This window comes from Glycine max, chromosome 10 (assembly GCF_000004515.6).
Source record: "Glycine max cultivar Williams 82 chromosome 10, Glycine_max_v4.0, whole genome shotgun sequence".
Lineage (NCBI taxonomy): Eukaryota > Viridiplantae > Streptophyta > Magnoliopsida > Fabales > Fabaceae > Glycine > Glycine max.
Window position 1 is genome coordinate 48,799,901 of NC_038246.2, and position 21,110 is coordinate 48,821,010.

Consider the following 21,110-nt stretch of genomic DNA (forward strand, 5'->3'; position numbering starts at 1 on the left):
ACATGGAGATGCAGATGCTGATCAAGAACCAATTATGAGACCCATTTTGGATACATCACACAAAGTTGTGAGAAGCTCGAATATTAATGTGGGTGTGATATCGATCGATGGACAGAAGAATATCGTTCGGAAACTAGTAATTGACAACACTGATCCAAGCCCCAAGGGACCAGGGCATAAAGGGCTACTAACTTCAGACTCTCAACTCAACAATTAGAGCTACATAACTAACAAAATTACCACTCAGCTAGCACTCTTCGTTTTTATGTAATTTTAAGCTTGATATTCTGTCATTGTCATTGTCTCTGTTTTATTTTATTTATTTCGCTTTTATTATTTATGAAGGGGGAAATGGAGAATGCTTTGTCATTGTCATATGTGATACTGTTGAGATCTTATACACAATTAATGAAATCTGTGATGTAATTTATCTATATGCAACGTGTATGCATTTTTTTATATTCTTCTAATTAATAATTTATTTCTTCGTCACATATATATATATATATATATATATATATATATATATTGAGAGGCAAAGATGAATGATTTATTATAAAGAGGGCACTAAATGTGGCCCATGAACCAAGAATTACAATAACTCATTTAGAGTTTAGCAGAAAAAGAAAACTATACCGGCATTGGGAAAAAACCAGCTGAATTCATTAACAGAAATCATGGTGACCAAATTAAAATCAACGAAACAAAGTAATCAAACTACTGCTTCCCTTAGACACTACAGCAGATTATATTGCACCAATTAGCAAAGATCAAACCATTAATTTGCATGTGTAGTTCCTTTGTAAATAAACCAGCTGGTCCACAGATAGCATATCCGGAGCAGCCCCTTGGAAAACAATTTTATTCCTATGCAGCCACAAACACCAGCAAGTGGAGTGTCAAAATAGACCAGAAAGTGCTTAACCGGTACCTCTTCCCTCTAAGTATACCCCCATGCTGCATGTATAGTGTTGTCTCACGTGAGAGTGCTGTACAACACTGAGCCCCAGCCACCTGTACACATAACACCAAACCTTGAAAGAAAAGTTACACTGAAAAAACAGATGATTCACATCCTCTTCATTGTAAGAACATAAGACACATCGCTATATTTTTTTTATTAACTCTTCATATATTTCATTTTTATATGTTTCCTAACGTTTTATATTCTCAACCTTTTAAATTTCTTTTTTATATTTTATAGTTTTTCAAAAAAATTTACAAATATATATAGTACGTGCCGCATATTTTTATTGAGGATGACAACAAACTACAACATATATAGGATCGATCCTGCGTAATTATACAAATCTCTCAAAGGAAAAAATTATTAAGTGGTATTTGACTATTATCATCGTTGTTAATCTTTGTATATTCATATGATATGTATTCAAATGTTAATAATTTATTCTCGTAAATTAAAAAACTTAAATGCATGTCGTGCAAAAGTTGGTTGGAACCACAAGTATTTAGTAATTCTGAACCAACTAGTAATTTATTTCCAAAGAAAGCTTAAGTTTGGAAGTAGAAAATATTTGTTATTCATTTCATCCTTTTTCCTTTGCACTTGACACGACTGAGAAGAGAGAAATCATTTTTTTTTTCTCTCAATTCACGCTCACACTCCCCAAGATCAATAATCTACATAGTGGTTGAATATCAGTTTTGGCTTAACTAGAAACCTCTCCAAATGGCGGTGGAGAGGCTTCAAAATACCTTTTGTAGGAAATTGGTCCAAAATTGTGCTTAATTATTTGTTTAAACCAACTTGTAAGCGATTGCTTCTGGACCCTGGAGTAGCATAGCATTAATGAATTAGCTTTTCCAGGAAAATACATATATATATATATATATATATATATATATATATATATATATATATATATATTCACAAAATATTTATACCAAGTTGTCTGAAATAAAAGGAAATCATATTTTTCTTGCTAATACAGAATAAAGAAGTTATTCATGCAGGTTGCTCATCGACCAAACTGGTGGCTTAATTACGATCAGTTGAAAAAAAAAGAAGAAAATTGACCTAGTTCAAATTACTGAAATTAAAAGGTATATATTGATCAGGGCATTAATCTTCTCCCGAATGATGACTTACATGCATGAATGTGTGGTTCATCCATGTATCTTGTATATGAACAATTTTTGTTCTTCCCATATGTATAATATGAAATGTCATTATCGTCCCAATGGCATGTCTCAAATTTAATTCCAAAATTAACTTTTCACAATACTCGGATAGTAGAATTAATAATTTCCTTAAATTTTCTATTATAAACCAGTATGTATGTTCAACCACTCGAAAATGGTCAAGACGATGTTTTGTTTGTTTGCCCGTTTGCCCTTGAAACCCTGATCTCATTTGTTGGTGAAGCTGCAATTATGAATTTTGAAAACAAAGTATGCTTATATCTGTGTGGTCTATATATCGTTGTGTGTTTTATTGTTTGGAAATGAAAATAAGATAGAATAAGACCAAGCTCTCGTTTACTTTTGATCCAATTTTAACTCATGCATAGTTGATTTTGATTTTCTTCTTCTATAAATATTTATTGAAGTTATTCAAACATGTTAAAATTTGTGTTTATTTATTTTTCGCCTCATCTTTGATAGAGTTTAAAAGTTGGAGGAAAAATATTAGGAAAATGGAAGGTGTCAGCCACTCGTTGTTTATGGGCATATATTACATGACACTACGTTATCAATGAACAGTACGTGCATCTGAAACACTATATAAAGAAGTGCACCATGGTACTCTTTTCACAAAACTTAAGAAAATCATATACACCTCCCTCAATATATTGCCTTATTCATTTGCTTGATCGATCTAGCTCCTTAATTATCATGGCTGGAAAACTTCAATCCTTAGACTTCATTGTTATGATTCTGTCTTGCTCTTCTTGGCTGAACATCCAACATGGGATGGCACGACCAATTAACACACTCTAGTGCTACATGGAGATTCTGATCAAGAACCAATTAGGAGAGCCATTTTGGACTCATCACACACAAAGTTGTGAGAAGCTCGAATATTAATGTGGGTGATATCGATAGACAGAAGAATTCGGAAACAAATTATTGATAACAGCTGTTCAAGCCCAGATGGACCAGGGCATCCTGGGGCATGCACTAGTATCATACTCTCAACCCAACAATTAGACCTTATAACAAAGAAAAATAGCACCCAGCTAACACTCTTCGTTTTTATGTAGTTTGAAGCTTGATATTCTGTCATTGTCATGTCTCTGATGTACCTTTAATTTTAATTTTTTTTCCTGATAATTTTACTTTTATTATTATATATAGCGAATACCTTTGTCATTGTCAATCAAGTGTGATACTGTTGGTACACAATCAATGAAATCTGTGATGTAATTTATCCATCTTTGTATGTAATATTAAAGTTTCATTAATTAGAGTTGGTATATGCATTGTTTATTTTTATTTTCTAATTTTTCTAATTTATTACTTCGTTTTTTTATTAACTTTTCATATATTTCATTTCTAATTTATTAAATTTTATATTTTTTACCTTTTAATTTTTTATATAATTAATTTTATAGTTATTTTTAATTTTTCAAATAAATAGCTGTAATTATAAGAAATATATAATAATTTTAATATAATATAGAAGATCTTATTTTATTCTCATTTCCATCTCCCAAGAAGTTCGTTGTTATATAAAAAAAAGTCAATTTAGATCCGAAAGAAATAATTGAGGGAAAAAAATGTTTTTAGAGTGACCTTACTCTCAAAACGCGGCATTTTCCTTGTTCGTCTTTTTTTTTTTTTAAATGTGAAGGGAAAAAAAATCTCCCTATAGCATATCTTCGATCTCTGCAATGTATTTTTTATATTCCTTTTTGTAAGTCATTTTTAATCAATTCACACAAATGAAGAAAGTTTGTTAAACTTAGTTTTTTTTAGTTGATAGTCTTAGATTTATATAAATAAAAATTAATGATAATATTTTATTAATTTATTTTTCTACCTAGATATCTCTTTCATGAACCTTTTCTCAAAACAGTGATATTAGTATCACCAAAAATTAAAAAGCACAGCCACAACCATTTAAAAAGTGAAAGAAATATTAAAAAGTATAAAATAGTTAATCATGATTAACCCTTTCTTCTTCTCATTTCTGTGTCAGCTTATAGCAAAACAAAAATCCATTACACAATTGTCAGGAAATACAAATCAAAACCTGAATCTCCCTACCCACCTATACTTTTTTTGTGGGGCAATCAATGCTTAGTTGCTCCTAATATTTATAACTTACACCCAACTGTATCCTTTCCAAATAATTCTGTACATTAAAATTTCTAAAAGAGGCACCATTCAAAATTCTCGTTTTGTTTCACACATAATTCGTGTATGAATTAAGCAAATTGTTCGGTATGCATGGAGAATTCCTCCACGCCCGAGCATGCAATTTGAGTATCTCTCTAGCTTTTTCCTTAGCCTTGTTTCCACTATCCACCTGAAGCACCAAGCACAATTTCGCGACCACACCGAGTTTCAGCATTTCTTGAACAACATGTGGAGTCGCAGAGAACCTCGAAAGAGACAGAATAATCTTAACAGCTCTATCATTCGCCAAAGTTGAAACCCTTAGAATCTTTTTGGACACAATGGCAAGACCTGCTGCATGGCTCAAAAGTTCTGCTCTTCCCTCAGCACACTGGCATAGCAGTTCCAACAACACCAGCATCATCTCACAAGGCTTTCTCTCCTTGCAATCGAGAAGAAGCTCAACCAAAACAGGAACAGTATCTGCTTCCACAGCTTTGATCCTGTTCCTCCCCCAAGGAGAGAATTGGATCAGGGTTTGAAGGGTCGCTTTTGATGTCTTCTGTGAAATTTGATCCTTCAGGACTTGTACCAGTTCGACAAAAAGTTCTTGTCTTAGATGCAATAGTTGCACTGGTTCAGCCACTTCGGAAGTAGATTTCAACAAGAACACAGCATAAGCGCGTGATTCAAAGAACCCCTTTTGCATGACTCTTGTTAAAGACTCAATAAACTCGCCGTTTCTGAAGCTTAAGAGAGTCTTCAACCCTTGTTCAGATAAATGAAGATTATGAAGCAAACTCAACGCTTCATCGCTTGCACTTGTTTTCAACTCGAATCCAGATCCGTCGTTTGAGTCAGCCTCATTTGAAGAATCAATGTTGCTGTTGTTGTTGATTACAATTGATGCTAGAAACTCAACAGCGCCAGAAGCTTCCATGCACCGCTTATTTGTTTCGCTTCCTGAAGCGATGGATTTGAGTCTTCTGAGGCATGTGAGAGGGGAATGAGAAGCGTCTTTGAGAAGCTTCGAAATTTGGTTCTTGTTAACGGGGGGTTTAGGGGTTGGGATCCTTTCGATGCCGTGAGAAGCGTTCATGGTACACCACGATTGGATGAGTCTCCGAAGGGTGTGGTTTGGTGTGAGATCGGTGTAATCAATCAAGGGCTGTTTGGTAATGGGGCATGTCGTGTTTTTCTTCGAGAACAGCCACGTTTCGATGCTTTCACGGTCGTAGGTGATGCCCGTTGAGACCGTCACTGGATCCTTCATGATTTCTAGCGAAATGGGGCAGAGAAAGAACGAAGGAACATCGATTTCGTTCATGTCCATGTAGATAGATAAAATTAACCTTAACCTTGCGTAGATCAGAAAAGGAATTGAAGATGAGTTTGTGAACTGAAGGAGTTGTTGTTTTGTGTTTGAAAACTTTGGAGTTGACAAATGAGAGAGAGGTGTGGTGTTGTTTATATACACAAGTGCGTGTGCAAAATGTGGTGAAGTCAAAACACGCAATAAAAAAAAAAAAAAAAAACCAGAGCCTCCATTTGAAGAGAGAGAGAAAGAGTGTGCGATGACTTTTCCAAAAGAAGGAAAGTCTCAACTGAGATTGGGTTAACATTACCCAGTCGTTCGTCAACACGTACATGAAACAAAAACATGAACAGAAAAAATGAGTGAGACATTTAATGCACATGAGTGAAACAATTTGCTTCTTTTCATCCTTATCCTCAACAGCAATGAAAATACTGCTTGTGATGCATATTAATTTTGTTATCTCTTTTTGATAAAATTAATTTATAAAATAAAAAATAGTTTTTTGTGTTTTTATTTTAATCGAAAGTTTAAAATATTTGACTTTATTTAGTTAATTTGTAGATGTTATTGTTACATTTACAATTAAATATATTTAATGAACAAAAATATTATTTGACTTAAAATTAATTTTATTCGTTCTAAAATTGACTTTCAAAATTAACAAAACTTGGTAAACACTTTAATTTAGAGTTGAAGCTCAACTCTTTATACTCTAAACGTCATTTGTTGGACAAAGCAAATTATAATCGTTCACTAGTTGTTTTCGATAGTTTAAAACTATCGTAAAAGGTCCTATATGACCGATTTAGAATATTCTAATTCTAGTAGTGCCGGGGCCAAGACATAAAAAATTACTCATATAGGATTAAAATTATAATTTGTAAGCATAAGAACTAAAATGTAAAATTTGAATAACTAAATGATATTAATTAAACAGTCAAACTCAGCACTTCAGCATGTAAAATTATAATTAAACAGTCAAACTCAGCACTACAGTCAAACTCAAATTGAGTGAAATATTCAAAAGGATGAACCACTAATGCATTCTCAACTATATAAATAGTTAGATGCAGTGAATACCTTTTCCAGTAATATGAACTAGCTAGCTAGGTCATTATATTCTTCCTAATTTCATCATACGCACATTGCGTTTTTAATCACTAATTTCTTGAGTACTTGTGCAATTTGCTGAAGGAATTAATGGAGCTAGCTAACACATTGCGTTGACACTGTAACTTGTGCTTTCAACTCCTATATTTACGTTGGTGATTGAATGGCCAGTCCCACACACCCATTTTTATTTTATTTTTTTGTCTAGTACTTTTCACGGCAGCCATAAAAGAGCTATATATTAGAATTACCTCTGCCATTTAATATAGTATACATATTTTTATTCTTTTTTAAATATTTTATTAGTTTTAATTATTATTTTCTTCTATCATCAATATACTTATTATTTTTAATTTTTATTGAATTTATGTGAATAGTCAAAATAAGGTTTCCCACATGCTTTTGTGTTTTAATACAAGACAAAATTAGAGTCCTAAATAACCTAAGACATTGATGTATTTTAATAACTATTTATTGAACTAAAAATCCATAATTAGATATGGTTTTGTAAAAAATAATCATTGAACTAAAAAATCCATAATTAGATATGGTCTTGTAAAAAATAATCAACACCAAACATCTAATTTGTTCTTGTAGAAGTTATAAAATGAAGGCAGCAAGCGAACTTCAAAAGGTTTTTTTTTTTTATTACAAGCAAACTTCAACTTAAAGAAAATTTTTAAAAATGGTGGAAATTTATCTTGAAAAATATAAATAAAAAAGACTATTAAAATCAAAGACGAATTGAATAAAATGAAGAATATTAAACTGCAAAGAAATAACCTAATATAAAAGAAAAAAATACATGAGATAACTTTATATATATATAACACCTTTATATAAATAAATAAAAACCCAATAATAGGTCTTGCATTTGACTAATCACGGGTTCGAAATTCCAATCCTTAGAAAAGTAAATGTATATTTATAAATACTTTTTGAGCCTAAATGTTTTTCCTAGGCTTGAAATAGAGCATCATATATACCAACCCTTCCTCTTATTTTTTTTAACAAAAAAAACTGTTTACATAATTAAATTAAAAATAATTAAAAGTAATTTAAATATTTAAGCTGATAAATGGCACGTACACAAAATAATTACTATATGTAATGAATTTTTATTGTCATATTATTATTGGTGTAGAATATCTATATATTAATCTTGTCAATAATTAAATTTTTTTAAAAAATTGGATTGATTATCTTTAATGAAGTCTTTATTTTTAATTATATTTTTTTATTTAGAAGACTAAAAATTAATCTTGTTTAAGAAATTCAAATATAATTTATTAATAAATTGTTTATAAAAGTCCACCAACCTTGCTTAAGGATATAAAATTATTTATAGAAGTTAATTTTATATTTGAGCGTCAAGAGTATTTTTTATAGGTATATTTTTATTTCGGATAAACATCATATTGGAAATAAGACAAATGGAATGAGGAGCAGGATTGAAGGAGATTAGTTTCTAGTCACTATAGGGCTTGTGCTCTTGGATTCACTCTTAATTGAACTCAGCATTTCACTTGGACACCATTCACACAATCATTCTCTATCTCTTGGGAGCTGCTTATGGTATTTTTAAAATTAATATAATTTAATGAAATTAACGCGTAAAAATAAATTTATTTCCATGACAGAGACGGTAGGTGGAGAGTATTATATAAGCAGACCATTATTATCCCTCTCCATCCATGTCTCTTTTCCCTCTCTCACTGTTTTTATAAGTTTGATTGCCAAATCAATATCCATGGCTTCGGAGGACAGAAACGAAGAAGAGCTTCACGTTCTATTGGTGGCATTCTCTGCCCAAGGTCACATCAACCCTTTGCTTAGGCTTGGCAAAAAACTACTAAGCAGAGGCCTCCACGTCACCCTCGCCACCACCGAATTAGTTTACCACCGCGTCTTCAAGTCCTCCGCCGCCACCCCCACCGCCACCGTCCCCACTTCAATCACCACCAACGGAATCCAAGTGCTATTCTTCTCCGACGGCTTCGGAACCGGCCTAGACAACAAGACCATCACCCCCGACCAATACATGGAACTCATAGGAAAATTTGGTCCCATCAGCCTCTCCAACATCATCAAAGACCACTTCCTCAACGGTTCCCAAAAACTCGTTTGCATCATCAACAACCCCTTTGTCCCATGGGTTGCAGATGTAGCTGCCAACTTCAACATCCCATGCGCATGTCTCTGGATCCAACCCTGTGCTCTCTACGCCATATACTACCGTTTCTACAACAACCTTAACACGTTCCCCACTCTGGAGGACCCTTCAATGAATGTCGAGTTACCAGGTCTTCCCTTACTACAACCCCAAGACCTTCCTTCTTTCGTTCTCCCATCAAACCCCCATGGAAGTATTCCCAAGGTGCTGTCTTCGATGTTCCAACACATGAAGAAGCTGAAGTGGGTACTCGCGAACTCGTTTCACGAACTGGAGAAAGAGGTAATAGACTCCATGGCTGAGTTATGCCCCATAACAACGGTGGGCCCACTAGTCCCTCCATCGTTACTCGGCCAAGACGAAAACATCGAAGGAGACGTGGGAATCGAAATGTGGAAGCCACAGGACTCGTGCATGGAGTGGCTAAACCAGCAACCTCCTTCTTCGGTTATCTACGTTTCCTTTGGGAGCATTATTGTGCTTACCGCTAAACAATTGGAGAGCATAGCGAGGGCTCTTAGGAACAGTGAAAAACCTTTTCTTTGGGTGGTTAAGCGTCGAGATGGAGAAGAAGCGCTTCCACTTCCAGAAGGGTTTGTTGAAGAGACCAAAGAGAAGGGCATGGTGGTGCCGTGGTGCCCGCAAACGAAGGTGCTGAGTCACCCTTCGGTGGCGTGTTTCTTAACGCACTGTGGTTGGAATTCGATGCTGGAAGCAATCACTGCGGGCACGCCCATGATTGCTTGGCCGCAATGGACCGACCAACCCACCAACGCGAAACTGATTTCGGATGTGTTTCGTTTGGGGATTCGGCTCGCGCAGGAGAGTGATGGGTTCGTTGCGACGGAGGAAATGGAAAGGGCTTTTGAGCGGATTTTCTCGGCGGGGGACTTTAAGAGAAAGGCGTCGGAGCTAAAACGGGCGGCGAGAGAAGCGGTGGCTCAGGGTGGCTCGTCGGAGCAGAATATCCAATGCTTCGTGGATGAAATTATAGGGACAAAGTCTACTTGATGGTTGGACCAGGACCAGATACAGCTTTGGTAACTTCTTGTCGGTATTGGAGATTAAGATTCTGCTAGAGTTTGGAGTTTTATGATCATTATATTTATCGCCTTCTTCCAAAAAAAGTTGTGGTTATTATTTTTAATTCCTAGTTTTGTGCTTACTATGATTCGGTGATTACATAATTATAGAACAAGAACAAGGGTCACAGGACTTTGTGGATATGTCATGTGTGTAACCAAAGACTTTCTTTTAATGTCAATATTAGAATAGTTGAGATTTTGACTCTCAAGTCTCAAGTCTTGACAATTTTGTCATTAAAAAAGTTTTTCATAAGTTAAAGAAAGAGTGTTTTTAGATCGGGATATTTTTTTGCCTCAATTCTTCAGGAAAACGAGATTTTTTATATGGATGTACCATTGTAACAAACCACATATGTTAACATCTATCATAATTCAAAATTATCCTAATTAACTAAATATTAAATAAATAAAGATATTATCTGGAGGTGGAAAGGGCCCCAACGCATTGGTGTCTTCTTTTGGAAAGCTGTTAAGAGAGGCTCTGATGAGAAATTTTCAGCGGTGTGGTTCTGGTTCAGAAACAACTATACACCTTCTACGGGATTGTGCCATTTCTACTCAAGTTTGGATGCGTTAGATTGGTAGCAGAGACAACCCTAATTTTTTCGTTGATAACTTTAAACAATGGTTTATGAGAAATGCTGAGAGTTCCAAAGACAAGTACAATGAATGGAATTTGTGTTTTGGTTGCAACGGAACAAAGTGATGTTTCGGCCGTCCTCCCCTAGTGTGAATCAAATAGTTATAATTATTTGGAACAAAATCCAACAGATCCATAGTGGTATTAAATGGATGCCTCCTCCAGAGGCTGTTGATGCTTTCAGTAGGGCCAGCATGGATGGGCAACTTCGAGATCATAATGGCAATATGATATGGGATTGGGTGTTGTTCTGATGCCTGAATTATTCTCTCAATCAAGGTTCTTCTTCTTCAAGTTCTTTCAAGTTTATTTTGAAGTTGATTGGATTCTATCGAATTTACTCTCTCAAAAAACAATTTTATGTGCAATTCAAGATGTACAGACTTCTAAAGTCCTTTTCAATTTTTTGATGTTATTCCTTTGCCTCTTTTGGCAGATTCTTCTCCTGTAATTTTTCCGCGTGGGTTCTAGTTATATTTACCTCCGGTCACCAAAAAAAGAATCAAAATATATAAATTATAATAAAATTTTACACCAATTGTCGTCGTCTACCTTGGAGACTTTCGAATGGAGAAATCGAATACGTCTCTTGGGTTGTTTGATTCCACGTCTGTGACAGGAAAGTAAGTTTGTGACTTTTTTTTATTATGTGTCGTCATTTTCAAATATCTTCTTTTAATTTTTTTTTAGATTTCTTTTAGATTAGTTTATACATTTAAAAATGATAATACTTATTTTTCATGAAAATTTTTAGTTATTTTATGTAAAACTTTAAATTTAACTATTAAATATTATTTTAGTTATTAGATAATGTTACTAATATTATTTAATTCACACATTTTTTAAAAAATATATTAGACTAACGTAATTGATGGATTATACCTTTAAGAACTTATTTGAGTTTTTATTTAGGGACTAATACGAGGCCAATTTGTTTTAAATTAAAAATAATAATTTAATGACATATTTTTTTTTATATAAACATGATTTTAAGAAGTAAATATGATTTGTTTCTCAAAAAATATAAAACTATTTATTTTAGATTAAAAAAATTTAGATAAATCCATCAGAAACAATAAAATTGTTTATTTTATTTTAAAAACACTTTTTTAAATAAAAAAAAACCGCCCATGATAGTGTTATACACTTTTAAGGACTATAATAAAAATTCACTTTTTATATAATTATTTAAATTTTTTAGTAGACAGTTCTTTATATAATGATATTATTTCAAAAAATTTAAATTGATTATTTGATTATTGAAAATTTCAATATCATATGAAAACTTTTATTATTTAACAACAAATTTATTATTTTGAAACAAGGGAAATTTATGAAAAGTATTTTCTTAACTCAACAACAAGGGTGTTTTCTTATTTCTACTATCTTTGAGTGCAATGATAAATTAAAGTGGTGTAATTTTTAGAAAAAAAATGGATTAGTTAATTTTAAATAAAATTTTATTTTTATGAAATTACAAAATCTGACTTTCAAATTTTAAATAAAATGGATTAGTTAATTTTAAACAAAATTTTATTTTTAAATTAATTGAACTTATTTTTATTAAAGTGTTAATGTAAATATTTTAATATTTTTAGTCAGTTAAAAATTACTCAAAATATAACTTTTAAAAGTATTTATTATACTACTATGACAATGATTAAACAACCATTTAAAAAACTTTACATTCTCAATGTTTTCAATTAAATTCTAATTAATTATGCATTTGAGGAAAAAATTAATTTTAATTTGCTTAACTTCTTAAACCAATTTGTTTCTATATTATAAATTAATATATACAACCTTTAGAGTAAAACTCTCACTCTCATTGTTCTCAATTAAATATTGTGATTATTTTCTTTCTACCCTTTTTAGAGGTGCATCTCATACTTACTCTCCTAAGTAGCCAAAAAAAAAAAAAAACGTGGATTCAGGAAGCATTTATTGCTTAATTTGGTCTGTTATACACTTATATTTATACTGTTATGTTTTCAAATTGAATGCTGTGTCGCTATAACAGGTTTAGCCACGTTATATCGGGTTGGGGTTCTTTCCCGTTATTAGAATTGGAGAAGAAATATACCTGTGTATATATTTTTCCTACTGGAAAATTCCAGTGAGTTTTTTCTCGTTATTTATCATCTGTTATGATGCATAGCATCTCATATATTTTCTGTTTTAATCGGTGAATTGGCCACTGCTTTTGCCATACCCAATCTATTAATATATAATATATTCTTTTTGTTTTCCTAAAAAAAATTAAGCAAAAAAATATTATCTCTCTCAGCTATCTCAAACAACTTTTCTTAATTGCATATAATTTTTAATTTATTTTCTTTTATCTCTATCTCTAAATATTGGATTTCCGTCAAAAAAATATATTGGATTTCAATATTTTCTTTAAAAAAGTGTCACTAGTTAAAAAAAACTATTTTCAAATTTCACAATTTAAATCCAAAATTAATATAATTTATATATATATAAAGACAATTTATTATATAATTTATATATTTAAAATATTTACTTATAAAATATTGTGACTATATAAAAACAAATGTTTATCTTTTGTGATATAGGTCCTATTTATAAGATTCAAACTTAAAATAATATTTGTTTTTTTTTCTATAAGTCATAACTAAGATATTTTTTATTAAAATAAGAGAAAAAATATATTAATAAAAAAATTTGAAAGCAAGAAGTTTTCACCAAAAAAAAGAGAGAGAAAAGTATTAATGACAAAAATAATTTTAAAATAATTATAAATTTAAGACATATTTTAGTGTCATCAACTAAATTAATCAATTTTCTTAATCTTAATAAATTAAATAATTAGATCTTATAGAAGGGGTTAGTATTAAATATAATATTTTTCCGTCCCATAATAATTTTGTTTGAAAAGAAAAAAAATATTCCAAAATAATTTGCCATTTTTTTTAAAATATCACAATAATTAAATTTTTCTACTTATATCCTTTATAAAGTGTATCCCTTATAAAGTGAGTTATAAAGACAAAAAGTAAATTAGTGATGATAAGTTAAATCACTTATTTTATAAAATTAATATTTTCTTTCCTATATTTAATTTTCTTGGTCTCCCTAGAATGACATAATACAATAATTAAGACCGAGAAAATAAAATTCGGTTATTAAGAAAATTAGTTAAATTAGGCATTGTTGACCGGGTAATTTTTCAGAACCAGCTGTGATGTTAGCTATGGACGTCGAATATTAGTAATTTACGTTTTCGTTTTTAAAATCTGTTCAACGCCAAGCCAACACTTTCTCTCTTTTCAGGTTTCCAACAGTTTTTCTCTTTCACGTTAGATCAACTTTAAAAATAAAAACATAAGCTTAGTCATAAAACATCAATCGATATACTCGAGTGGTTGTTTAATATATGATTTATAAGCACATTGAGTAGTCTCAACTTTTATCATTATCATCGAATGGTTTCAAGTTTCAATCTGTCATAATGATGTTGTTTAGCTTTTAACCAATCGGGTGATGTTGTTTACAGATTGCAGAAACAGGTCATGCGACGCCGATCTTTATATATCTGTCATCATATATACATACAGAAAATCAAGGTGGACTCCACAGAATATTAATATTTCAACTTTACAGTAAGTGCAGTAATAGATGGACCCGTAGACCATTACAGTAATTACATCCATCATACCGGAAGGAAGCAAACATTACATACTACTAAATTTTCCGGATGACTTGAAAAAACTAATCATAGGGTCATAAAGATCTTGTTTTGCTTGCAAGCTTAAAATGAAGTCAACATGACCATAGTTTTCAAGATAAACCACTTCCGGTGGGGATGGCAATTCCTTGAGTGTGTGCTGGAAATCAGTTATATCTGCCAGAGCATCATTTCCACCGTAAGCCATCCACAGAGGCAATGATTTGGGTATGCGACTAAGATCGAACTTTGGTGGATTGAACTTGCCGTACTCTATCAGATTTTTTAGCTTTCCATAATCATACTTGGAGTAGGTACCTTTGCGGATCACTATTGAACAAACGAAGTCATCAGAGACAGAAATATTAAGAATAATAATGGCACATGAATATTGATTTCTAGACCATCATTTTGTTTAAAAGTCAGGGTGAATAACACAGAAGTTCAAATTAAAAGACAAGTTCTTGAAAACTATCAGGTATTTAATAATATCAACTAAACCTTTTTCCCACTAAGTAGGATCGGTTACATGGGTTAACCGATACCTTAATAAATCAAATATTAGATAAATAACAAGAATTTCAGTGCACCCATCTTTTGGCTCACCGCCAGCCAAGAAGTGATGGCAGTTGCTAGCCAGTACTAATCTTTGTACAGATGTGTGGCCTTTGGCAAGATAAAGCATGTCATAAACATCATAACCATATATCCCAAGCTGGTAACGAAATATGCATTACCAAAAAAGGAAGAAAATATAGCAGAACTTGCTTTAGCTAATCTACTAGCAAGATTGAAAATAATACTAGCCCATTTGAGGAAAACATCCTACTCTTGGAAACATATATGAGTAACATGCATTATTTTGATGCATGTAGCCAAGCACTAAATGAAGAGGTTAACAATATTATCAACCACAAAATTAAACAAACAAGAATTAAGGTTGACATTTAGACAAATTATCAACTTCATTTCCCCTGGCTAATGTAAATACAACAGAACATTGTCTTCAGATTTCAGATTTATTTTCCAATATTTCTTCTATCTCTACAGAGGCCAGTTTAGCTGCTAAACGTTAAAACATCATGCAAATGTTATGATCAATATCAGACATGATCTGAGGAAAATATTTGATGATAACAAGTAGAAGTATTCATAAGAGCAACAACATATAATTATGATATTTCTTCTATCCCTACAGAGGCCAGTTTAGCTGCTAAACGTTAAAACATCATGCAAATGTTATGATCAATATCAGACATGATCTGAGGAAAATATTTGATGATAACAAGTAGAAGTATTCATAAGAGCAACAACATATAATTATGGTTACTAGTGGGACCGTCACAGAGAAAGTGTCATTAAGAGCTACCCAAATGAAAGTTAATGAAGCATACTCTGGAAAAGGTGGTTCAAGTTTTTAGACGATGATGGATGAGGTTCTTGTTCAAGATAAAACTCCACACGTGACTCATTGAAGCAACAATTCTTCCCTGTAATTTCATCAAAGTGTCTTGAGTAGAAGCATTTATCAAAAAAGAAACAAACACAACAAAACTATTGAAACTTGTAGAATGAGCCAAAAGAGCAACTTCACATTTTATTGGTCAAAATGAGTCATTGAAATAGTTAATCATTGAATCTGTTAGCAGATTACATCTTTAAGCTCTTAATGAGGGAATATCCTCTGCCAAGGCCATCAATGTAAGCAGATCTGAACAGTTTGATCAGCACATTGAGTTTCAGGTAATGTCAGTGAACTAACAGCAATGTCAATAATTATTTTCAAGGGAAGGATAGTTTCTGTTTTTTGTTTACTTCACATATTTATAGTTACTCTCTTCCGTAAGCACCTAAAATGAAGGGAATGCCAAACTCTGGTCCCTTGCATAAAAGGAATTCCATTCCATGAAATCACGAATTTCTACTCCACATATGTCATACAAATTTCTTGTTTTTAACATAAAAAAAAACTAAACAACTGACCATCCACATCCACACAACCCACACCATAAATGTCACCCATGCTTTTTATTTCTTAAGCTTTATTCAAGGAATAGACTTATTTCCACCATAGACCACTTGCATCTCGGAGTAGTACCACAGGAAGTTGGTAAAACAAAACACTAAAGACAATTGGGACATTTTACTCTACTATCTTTGATAACTTTTCCTATCCCCAGGACATGACAATGGAGCATCTCAATAACGGATAACACTGGCATAATGAAAGACATAAGTGCATGCATGATAATAATTTAATAATTTGATGTTTTAATTTGCATACTGGTAATTTTGTTATTAGTAAAATCAGATACAGTTGTAAACTTGCATACTCTGACTCATGGGCAGAACATGTCTCTTGCCAACAAAACTAAAAATATTAAATACTAATTTAAAGTATTTTGAAGCAGGAAAGTGAAATGAGAAACTGATAGAAACAAAAAATTTGTTGAACGGCATGAAAATAGCAGAAAGAATTGTCTTCCAAGGGATTCCCTTCTGCAAAGAGTTTCCCCTTTCATACAAATTTCCTTATGCTCAGAATGAATCCTTCCATCCTCATTCCCACTATTTAACTGACAGATCCCCTATAACAAACTGTCCGTAACTATTTGTTACTTCCCTTCCGTCCTAACAGAGAGGACTCACCGTCTCACCCCTTCATGCTCAAGAGGATACAGATTTCACATAACACCCAACTCAATGATCCATCAATTTAAATTGAGTGGGCAGACAACGCTTACAAATTCAGAAATTTGCAATCTTTTATTTGCGCCAAGTTGAATTCACTTACAAACTCAGACATGTTTTAAATCCTAAGTTCCTGGCATTTGCGCACATAACAGGAAGTTTTGTGGTTGCTGCAACAAATCAACTTATATCTTAACTGAGTACTGACACTTTAATGGGGAAGGGGAGGAAAAAAGATAGAAATCCTTTGAAGATGCAAACAGAGAAGAATTGTCTCCACATGTCATGCACACTCATGTATTTATGAACCAAAGACATGAGATGCCTCAGCCCTACTAATGCATAACTGGACAAACTTACAACAGCACATCAAACAGAGAACAAAGAAATAAATTCATCATCAATTTAATCCTCCCATGGACAATAGCAATAGAGAATTCCATCATTTGGATAGGACAGTTTAGCACTCTAAAAAACGCAATAGACTGGAGTTCTCAAAATTGGAGAAGACAATAACAAACAGCTAAATGTGAATTCAGAATCATATACTTCAGAAAAGACAGAAGACACATAGACTGAGCGACATGCACCTGTTATGGATGAAAGCATGTCATTGCAACTTAGGCGGGTATCACATAAGGAAACCAAGAGACTGGCCCCCCATTCGCTGAAAAGTGGAAATAAGAAAAATATATAAAGTGAACATTTGCCAAACTAAAACAACATTGAAGAACACAAGCAAAAGAACAAGATAAAAACCTTTTGAAGTTTAGTTGATGAATGCCCATGGTAAGAATCATCTGAACAAAACCAGTAATCATTTCTCATATCAAGGATCCACTTTAATTGTGAAAATTACTAGAACAAACTAAGAAATACCTCATCAATGTGCATCTTAACCATTCTAAGTACAAGAGGTGCACTGACATGATCCAAGTATGATATTGGAGATAGAAGAGCTGCAGCCTCAACCTTTTCTACTATCTCTGGTTGAGTGAAGGCAGCCAAAGATATAATTGTCCCCTATGGAGGATGGGAAACATAAAATGTATGCTATAGCAACCACCAAATAGCAAGTGAAAAGGTCAATGTCAAGAATTATAAATACCTGTGAATGCCCAACTACAAATATCTTTGAGTTTGTTACTGAATTAATGTAATTGATCATTTCCGCAACATCATACAGGGCTAATTCCTGCCAACTCCAATCCCAAAATTGCTACAAATGAACCAAAGCTCAATTAGTCACATGACTCACATCACAGATATGGTGCAATGTATTACAAACTTGAACTCCAACTGTTTCACCAAAGATAATAAGGTGCTAACAAAATGAAAAGTTTCAATTTAATTGTTGATTTTGTAACTAAAAATTTCAGTACCGACTAAGGAACTTCCAATGCTAAATTTTCTGTTTTATCAAACACGTCCCTAGTGACTCTTAGAGAGAAAAGAAGCAATCAGCCTCATTTGTTGAAAATAATAAAACAATAATAACTAAGCAAACAACTGACAGGCACTCAATAAATTTTACAACACAGAAGGATAAAGTAAGCTATCCACCTTTTTCTTCTCTAATAAAGATATATGTCCATGGCTCCAGCGTGTTCCACGCACGTTTCCTACCCAAACATCAAAACCATGATCTGCAAGTATGAAGCCAAGTGATTGTTCCGGAGTATTTAGAAACCATGCATCACCTGCCTGATCGCATCAAACAGCATCAACAAATCACAGTTGAGATTCAATGAAATGGTTTAAAACTAAAAAATGAATTTGACACTTACAGGAATTAAAGAACTCTCACTCCCCTAAAAAAGTCAAAGGTTAAAACATGATACGAATGTATCGAGTTGAATAAACCTATGATTTGGTCCTCCAAGCATTACCCTCTCTCCTAAGTAGTCCTTAAGGTAATAATATAAGTAATCCCTCATGTATTGAATATTGATCAATCTAGTTCCTAAATTGCTATATTTAACTAGCATTCAGTGGCCAATTTGAAGGGTTTTTTTTAATATTTGGAGAACTACTCAGCATGATTTCTAGTAATCGAGGAACTACTTAAGTACTTACATAATTTTATTTTTTTTACCTTAAAAGGACCATGTAGGAGAGAGAGTAATACTTTGAGATGAAATTAGGTTTTATTCGTTTCGAGTTTGGTATAAAGGAGAAAAGCTTTGACACTATCCCAAACACAGCCCAAAAACCGTGCAAATAAGACAATGGACTGTAGCTACAACAACATTTGTAAACTTCCTAGTCATCAGTTACAGTGGAAACTTATAATAGACGGTGAAATCCATAAGTCAAAGCCAATTGAGTTAAAATAGGAAACGGAACGGGTTCAATTGAAAACGAAAAAGCAATATATTGTAGTGTAGTTAACACATTTATTGCATTGTGATGAATGGGAAGAGTAAAATGAGGAGGTGACCATGAATAATCCATGCAGAAGCAGAACCGGAGGGCCTCCATCTCCATGGTTCCGAAGCCGAAGGGAAGAAGAAGAAGACACACGCTGAAGACCTAACAAGAAACCATCCTTGGTTTGAATCTGAAACAAAACAAAACAAAAGAAAGGAGTCCGTTATTCAATTTTGAGATTAACTGTAAACAGAAACAGAACGGAACGGTATATGATATATGAAAATGAGGTATAGTAGAATTGTGATGCGGAGTGGATGAAAAGAGAGAAGAAGCTTGGATTATGGAGTTAAAGAGAGTACCGTATACTCGGAGCAGGGGTAACCGGAGGGGATAATGAGCTCTTCACACAAACTACCGCCGTCGAAGCTCTGAACATTTCCCAAGAGTATGGAGACAGTTATGGCGATCATCATCATCATCATCATCCCCTATTGTGATGTTATTCCCAATCATATAATGCTGGTTGGACCATCCATAATAAGATCGCGTGGGGGTTAAAAACACCTACTACGAACTATTCGCTCTATCGTATGGAATGGCAAGAAAAAAATTGGTAAATATAGATATAATAAATACGGTATAGGTTAACAAAACTTCTTCTGCTGTCCTTTCTTTCTGTTATTCAGCATCCTCATAGGACCCATAATCACTTCAAACACACTCAATTCCGTTAGCTCTCGCAACCATTGAAATTGGATGAGTTCCGTTGTATGTATTTTTGTTGCAATTTTCGAAGAAGATTGATTGCAGAAGTTTCATGGAACAACATTGTGCTCCGTAGAAACTATAAATGGTTTCGGTCAGCCAACTAAATAACTGCTACCATTTACCAGTGATGAATTTTTTTGAAAACGCGCACTTGAGGGCAGTGAAGGAAGAATTAGACCTGTTAATCCAGCTTCTCCATCTTCACCCATTCTGGCCTTTTTTATTATTATTAATTTTCGTGCTCCCAACATTTTCCAACGCGACAAATCTCTTATTTTATATTATAGTGAATTATTAGGCTTCAATAATTATAGAAAAGAAAAAATCTCCGGCTCTAGTCTATACTACTAACAGTTTGGTGTATATACAGGACTCTCTATTATTGGTCCATGTATTTTTATTTTTTTTAATTTTAAAACTCAAAATATCTTTCTGCCTTTCCTCTCCTCCTTCTCACTAGTATGGGTAAGCATAAAAACGTGCCCTTACCGGTAACCAAGACTTGTCCTCATAAAATAAATATAATATTTATATAAAATACAACTATGTGTCTATGAAATATGAAATTTCCTGAATTATGATTCAAATGTTGAATCGTGATATATATATATATATCACGTTTTATTTGAAAATAATCAATTTTAATCGTTAAATTAAAATATTTTAAATTTAAATTAAAGTTTTATTTAATAGTAAAATATTTATCAAATAAGAAATCAAATATTTTAAAAATTTAACTAATATTATCTTAAAATATCTCAAACCTGTCATTACCATTTCAACTGTTGTCGCCACATTACCATCGTCATGATTATTATCACCATAAATGTTATCGCCATTACTTTCACTACCAACACCACCACCACCACCATCATCGTCGTCATGATCATCGTTGTTAACGACAACTGTGTAAATCATGTTGGTGGTGATAATAACAGTAATTATGGCAACAATCACAATAG

General features: G+C 32.8%; 3 protein-coding genes across 3 annotated transcripts; 1 reads left to right on the plus strand and 2 right to left on the minus strand.

The window, feature by feature from the left end:
- Window positions 1–4,120: 4,120 nt before the first annotated feature.
- On the minus strand, window positions 4,121–5,749 carry LOC100811258 (E3 ubiquitin-protein ligase PUB22). The gene has a single exon (XM_003535652.5). It carries the CDS (start codon window positions 5,633–5,635, stop codon window positions 4,370–4,372), a length of 1,266 nt encoding a protein of 421 aa, XP_003535700.1. The 5' UTR covers window positions 5,636–5,749; the 3' UTR covers window positions 4,121–4,369.
- A 2,369-nt stretch (window positions 5,750–8,118) lies between these two features.
- On the plus strand, window positions 8,119–10,270 carry LOC100778995 (UDP-glycosyltransferase 84B2). The gene has a single exon (XM_003536567.5). The coding sequence runs from the start codon at window positions 8,331–8,333 to the stop codon at window positions 9,912–9,914; it is 1,584 nt and encodes a 527-aa protein (XP_003536615.2). The 5' UTR covers window positions 8,119–8,330; the 3' UTR covers window positions 9,915–10,270.
- A 3,960-nt stretch (window positions 10,271–14,230) lies between these two features.
- LOC100780409 (triacylglycerol lipase 1) lies at window positions 14,231–20,399 on the minus strand. Its single transcript, XM_003536570.5, has 9 exons — window positions 19,740–20,399; window positions 19,448–19,567; window positions 18,571–18,711; window positions 18,116–18,226; window positions 17,887–18,030; window positions 17,767–17,807; window positions 17,598–17,674; window positions 15,711–15,806; window positions 14,231–14,646 (listed from the first exon to the last, which is right to left on the minus strand). Exons 1-9 carry the CDS (start codon window positions 19,863–19,865, stop codon window positions 14,324–14,326), a joined length of 1,179 nt encoding a protein of 392 aa, XP_003536618.2. The 5' UTR covers window positions 19,866–20,399; the 3' UTR covers window positions 14,231–14,323.
- Window positions 20,400–21,110: the final 711 nt, after the last annotated feature.

Excerpts from the sequence above, each read along its gene's own strand:
- LOC100811258 (XM_003535652.5), bottom strand. The coding sequence starts at position 5,635 with ATGGACATGAACGAAATCGATGTTCCTTCGTTCTTTCTCTGCCCCATT.
- LOC100778995 (XM_003536567.5), top strand. The coding sequence starts at position 8,331 with ATGAAATTAACGCGTAAAAATAAATTTATTTCCATGACAGAGACGGTA.
- LOC100780409 (XM_003536570.5), bottom strand. The coding sequence starts at position 19,865 with ATGATGATGATGATGATGATCGCCATAACTGTCTCCATACTCTTGGGA. Across the intron at positions 18,227-18,570 it reads CTTTATTAGAGAAGAAAAAG|CAATTTTGGGATTGGAGTTG; the intron begins GTGGATAGCTTA and ends GTTCATTTGTAG. Across the intron at positions 18,031-18,115 it reads TTGTAGTTGGGCATTCACAG|GGGACAATTATATCTTTGGC; the intron begins GTATTTATAATT and ends CATCCTCCATAG.